This window comes from Zophobas morio, unplaced genomic scaffold (assembly GCF_036711695.1).
Source record: "Zophobas morio isolate AGI-343-1 ecotype UQ-CSIRO unplaced genomic scaffold, CSIRO_AGI_Zmor_V1 ptg000030l, whole genome shotgun sequence".
Taxonomy (NCBI): domain Eukaryota; kingdom Metazoa; phylum Arthropoda; class Insecta; order Coleoptera; family Tenebrionidae; genus Zophobas; species Zophobas morio.
Window position 1 is genome coordinate 6,273,510 of NW_026972135.1, and position 6,000 is coordinate 6,279,509.

The 6,000-nt window shown below is 32.4% G+C and overlaps 1 protein-coding gene across 1 annotated transcript; it reads right to left on the reverse strand.

The window, feature by feature from the left end:
• Positions 1-4,203: 4,203 nt before the first annotated feature.
• LOC135137946 (uncharacterized) lies at positions 4,204-5,279 on the reverse strand. Its single transcript, XM_064067727.1, has 4 exons — positions 5,178-5,279; positions 4,887-5,130; positions 4,699-4,838; positions 4,204-4,647 (listed from the first exon to the last, which is right to left on the reverse strand). The coding sequence occupies exons 1-4, from the start codon at positions 5,236-5,238 to the stop codon at positions 4,355-4,357; spliced, it is 738 nt and encodes a 245-aa protein (XP_063923797.1). The 5' UTR covers positions 5,239-5,279; the 3' UTR covers positions 4,204-4,354.
• Positions 5,280-6,000: the final 721 nt, after the last annotated feature.

Sequence of the window (6,000 nt, forward strand, 5' to 3'; positions counted from 1 at the left end):
AATAGCATAAACTTCTCATTAAATAAGTGGTTATGTAAATGCTTTGTTATATTATCTAGATAAACACAAATAAAACTAATATAGGGACTTGTTTTTTTATTTTTAGACTTCAAAGAGTGCAGCTTTAAAAATGTTAAATAAACACCTAACCAACGAAAAGGTCAGCAAAGCGAACTTTTTTCAGAAAAGCGTTAAAAATTGTTTCAAACCTTCGTTCACAATTTCGTTGGAGAATAGTTATTTGAAGCCGAATTTAATACCCTCTACTTGCATGTCTAGTTTGGAATCGATTACCCTAAAATAACTAGTACTTTTGTCGTACTCTTCCAGTTCAAAACTAAATGTAAACGTTGGATCAACTAAAAGTCCGCATTTAGAACAGTCATAATATGAACGTGTACAGAGTACCTACTCAAAGTGTATTCAACAGGTGTTATGACGTTTACAGGTAGAAGAACAATAGTACCTTGATCCTCAACTTCACTTTCTAGCGTAACTTGAGAGTACTTAAGTCACAGTACTAGTCAACGGACGGAAATCTAATATGTGCAAGAAAATAAATAAAAGGTAAAACCCTCATTGAAAATAATACTTAGCGTTTATATTCTCCGGTTTCGACAGACCGATAAATTTAATTTGATCATATTTCTGTAGCAGCCCGTAAACACGGTTTCCGAATATATTGACAACGTCTGGAAATTCGACGTCGAACAAACTTGGTAAACCATGCGATGGCAAAGGTTTATCTAAAATCCTAAGGGCACTACAAAGTACCAAACTGTTCATTTTCCGTCTTGGAATCTATTAAATTTTGAACGTTTGTTGGTTTAAATATATATTAAGACATTAAAAAAAGAATGGGTGCTTCAAACCTGCTTGAAGCAAGGTAATCCGGCGATTTTTCAAAAAACTGGTGTCTGCATAACTGCTAATTTTTATAATTAGATGCCGTTGCATAGAAATGAGATAATGTTATTTTTAACCTAACCTAGCTGTTCTTAAATTAAGATAGGTCTAGGCGAAGAGGTCACCTTCACGTCAGGGGATTGGGGCCTTTTACCGGGACGGTTGCTCGGGAGTTATCTGGAATAATCCAGCCGGAGGAACGGATCTCTAGACATGTTTTATTTTTGGAATCAACAAGTCGAGATTCCATAACACAGAATTTATTTTGGATTTTTAGATGACTTTTTCAAAAGCTCCTCTAAAAATTACCTAGACATTTTTTTTGTAGATTACGACCTCTATCTATTTCTGCTTCATTGTTTCGAAAACTGCTATTAATTATTTGAATACATTTTTGCAATTTTTAAGATTATTCCTAATTCATTTTCAAATCGCATATGTCCAAAATTTTGTTCCGGGACCTTTACATTTTTCGAATTAGTATATTGAGATATACAGGGTGAGTCACTAAGTGCAAAGTTGTACATTTCTTTGAGGGCTACACGCTGAATAAGTTTTTGTAAATGAAACACCCTATATATTTTTACACATTCTCGTTAGCATTTTCCTAGACTCTTTATGACAGATTATTTTTGAAATTCCCATGTGACGTTGCCACGTTATTACCATTTTTTTTGAAATTTGTGTTACAATATTTTATGGAAGGAATGGTACGCGCCTTATTGTCGTACCAATTGAACAAATTGTAATATATAGGATGTTTCTAAAAACTTTTTTTTTTCAATTTTCCAATGTTGCTATTTCGGTTTTTTCAACCAGAACGACTGTGTATATTATTAGTGTATCTTGCTCTATTTTTTGTTCTCATTTTTTTGAGATTTCGATGTGTCGCTTAAAAAAGTAAAAAATTGTAGTAATCATCAACTTTAAATATAAAAAATACTTACACAAAAGATAAAAAGGATAAAATACAAAATTTGAATAAAATAAAATATCGATATTTGAAAATTGTAGATATTAATTATTTTTGTATCACAACAGAGTGCATACTTTTATTAATCTCTCCACAAAATATTGAGAGATTGTAACCGTACTGCGATTTTTATGCACCCTTAAATTGCAAACAAAATTAAAAAAACACTGCATTTGTAAACATTTTCAAATGGTCAATTTTTAAGTAATCCCCCTCGTGAAAATTTTGAGCTTTCCGTTTTTGTGTATTTCGCACTCTAGAATTTTCTTTCGGTCTCATTTCTTCAAAAACTCTTACCATTTTTCCAGAATCGTCTAACAAACTATGGTATTTACTAGAATTAAAAAAATGGATTGTCAAACCAAATAATTTTCTAAATACTTGTTCCGGAACATTAAAATACTATGTATTTTTGGAGTCAGTACGTCAACATCTATCTCTCAGAATTTCTTGTCGATTTCTAGAGTCCATTTTCAAAAGCTCCATTTGTCAAATACTCCCCCCACATGAAAATTTCGATCTTTCCTAGACCACTTTCGGAAAAATATCAAAGGACTTTTTTTTATTTCATCCTCCAGAATTTACTTTCGGCTATATTTCTTCGAAAACTTTAACAAAATTTGTACCTGTTTTTTAACACTTGTATTACGTAAGTGTGACAATAGTACATACGCGAGTTTTGGTAACGCGTTTATATCTAGTGATGTTAGATCAGAGTAATATAATAAAACAGTTTACGTAAATGGAGTGAAACTTTTAATGCTTTCAATTTTTATTTATGCACTAGATATATGATGTTTTTGTCGAGTTATACATACCAATCACAATTAGTTTAGTAATTTAATTTTAAAAACTGCTGTTTCTATTGTTGTGTGTTAAATAAACGTAAATTTGTCTCTTTAAAAAAAAACGTTCGGCTACTTTTTTTTTAAATCTGGGAAAAATAAATATACAAAGTTTATGTAGTTATATACCGGATGTCTGGAAAATGGCGGATTAACTCTTTAGTACGTTATGTATGGGAGTTTCGGGCGTTCCAAAATAATTATAAAAAACTTCTTTATGATGCAGAATACGAAAACAACCTAATTTTATAAACAACTAATAGTCATTAATCGTTGTGCATTATAATTTATATATTTATTAATGAAACAAGTTCTTATTTTTCATTAATAAATAAATGGAAAAAAAAAATTAATAAGATATTTATAAATTATAAACAAAAGCAAAACCAACAAAAGAAAAATCCATTAAAGCATAACCAAGTAAACACTAGAGAAGATGTTCAAAATTCCTATATATACATATATGTATAACTAAGCTCGTAATGTTTCCAAGTTTTGATCATTTTTTGTAAAAGTTAGTCATCACTACTTGCTAAGATAAAACTGACTTTAGCAGATGACATATCCTCTAAGAAACAAGAGGGTGGGTGGGAGGGGCTAGTACTTTCTAAAATAGGAATGATTTTAGCAAATAAAATACCTTCTAAGAAAAGATAGAGCGGGTAGGTGGGACTAGTAGCTGCTAAGATAAAACTGATTTTGGCAAATAACATTCTCTTTAAGAAAAATAGGGTGGGCGGGCGGGGCAAGTAGTTGCTAAGATAAGATTAATTTTGGCTAATGAGGTAACCTCTAAGAAAAAAGAGGGTGGGTGGGCGGGGCTAGTACCTACTAAGATAAAACTGATTTTGGCAAATAACATTCCTTCTAAGAAAAGAGAGGGTAGGCGGGTGGGGCAAGTAGCTGCTAAGATAAAACTAATTTTGGCTAATATGGTACACCCTAAGAAAAGAGAGGGTGGGTGGGCGGGGCTAGTGCCTGCTAAGATAAGGCTGATTTAGGCAAATGATGTATCCTCTAAGAAATTGAATTAAATCACAAGAAAATACACCAGAAGCCCCAAAGCACTTTCAAATTCTTTCTAAAAGAGAATACCTAGAACCTCAAGATTGTTGTAAATTTTTCAAAAAGAAAACGGGGTCCCAAAATTAACTCAAAAAGAGGTCGGGTGAGAATTTTACAAAAATAGAACAGTAAAGTGCCCCAAAACAAAGTAATGCACAATGCGTACCCAAGAGTCTCTCGACTTAAAAAAACACTGTGGGATTCAAGACATTATCAAATTCGTAAAAATAAAACATTAAAAGCTCAAAAAAATTGTTCATGTTCATCCAGCAATAAAACATCAGATTGCTGTAAATTTATCCGAAATTGTGATGAAGGGAGATCAAATCGCAATTGATATGCGTCTAGTCTAAAAATGTATTGAGCTTAAGAAATAGATGTTTATTTAGTAGCAAAAATAGTAAAAGAAACATAATACATGGAATAAAACACTTATATATAAAGGAGGTGTAGATAAAGGAAAAGAAAACTTTTAATAGATTGATTAGATATTACGAATTCAAGAAAACGATAAGCATTATTAAGTCAAAAGAATTACCAATCAAACATTACACGAAATACAAAATTAGCCGTCAAAAAGCTCAGCAACTGGCACTTTTTCCAAAAAGCCATCGAACATAGCGCCAAAGAAAGGTGCATAAATCTGTAGGACATGCTGAAATAGTGCAATTATTTCAGACCCCTTTTCGGTCATCGCTGAATTAAATTCACGATTCAAACCTTCATTAGAAAAGAGCTTTTTAAAATCGAATCTAAAACTTCGTGCTTGTATATCAAATCCACTACCAACCACTTTGAAATAGGTACCACCTCTTTCGTACTCTTGCAAGTCGAATTTCAAGGTAAATACAGGTTCAACTAAAACTTAATACTTTAGAAAACAATTTCGACTTTTAGTACAAAACACACCCAAAACTACCTCAACCGGTGTTACAACGTTTAAAGGCAGAAGAACCATAGTACCTTCAGCGTTCCATTCAGAGGACCACTTGATTTCAGAATACGTGGCCTCTATTGTTAAAGTACTAGTTACCGGGCCGAAGTCCATTCTGCATTACAAACGTGTAAAAAATTGTTGTGCAAATTGAAAGTGGTACCTTGCAGTTACATCTTGTGGGTTTGACAAACCAGTAAACCTCAGATTCTTAAATTGTTGTTTTAAACCGTAAGTACTATTTCCAAATTCGATAAACAAATTGGGTGGAAACACAACATCGTACAAACTCGGTAAACCATGGGATTTTAGTGGTTTTTCTAATGATGTAATAGCACCGTGGATAGCTTTGCTTAAACACTGGTTGAAATCAGTTCGTCTTCTGTCACATTTTTGGAAACTAGAAGCTGCACAATTCATTAAATTGGTGTCAATTTTTAGAGAAGTTACTTACGAAGTTGTAGACAATTGGAAATCGTTGCTAAGGTCACTACACAAAGTATTAAACTGTTCATTCTTAGCGCAATTCAGTTAATGAATGTTCAATAGTTGAATGTTCAAGTATTTATAAAGAAGACGGAACCAGCTTAATGTAATATAACTTGAAAAATAGCATAAACTTCTCATTAAATAAGTGGTTATGTTAATACTTTGTTATGTTATCTAGGTGAACACAAATACAACTAATACAGGGACTTGTTTTATATTTTTGGACTACAAAGAATGCAGCTTTAAAAATGTTAAATAAACACCTAACCATCGAAAAGCTCAGCAACGGGAACTTTTTTCAGAAATTCGTTAAAGATTGTCTCAAACCGTGGAGCCAAAATCGCTTGAAAGCGCTTAAAAAGAGCAAAAAACGAGCGCTGTTTTGCACTCATAGCGGAATTGAGTTCTTCGTTCACAATTTTGTAGGAGAATAGTTGTTTGGAGCCAAAGTTAATAGCTTGTAATTGCACATCTACTTTAGATTCGACCACGCTCAAGTAAGTAGTACCTTTGTCGTACTCTTCCAGTTCAAAACTAAATGCAAACGTTGGATAGACTAAAAGACGGCATTTAGAAAAGTCATAATGTGTACGTGTACAGAGTACTTACCCAAAGTGTATGCAACAGGTGTTATGACTAGAGAGCGGATTTATAAGCACAAAAAAATTAAGAATAAGCGCTTAAACAAGCACAACATTTTCAATAACAAAGTTTTATTTTAAGCAAAAAAGCATTAAAAACATAATCATATTACAAATCAAAGAACACTTTGGATAAAATATTATTAC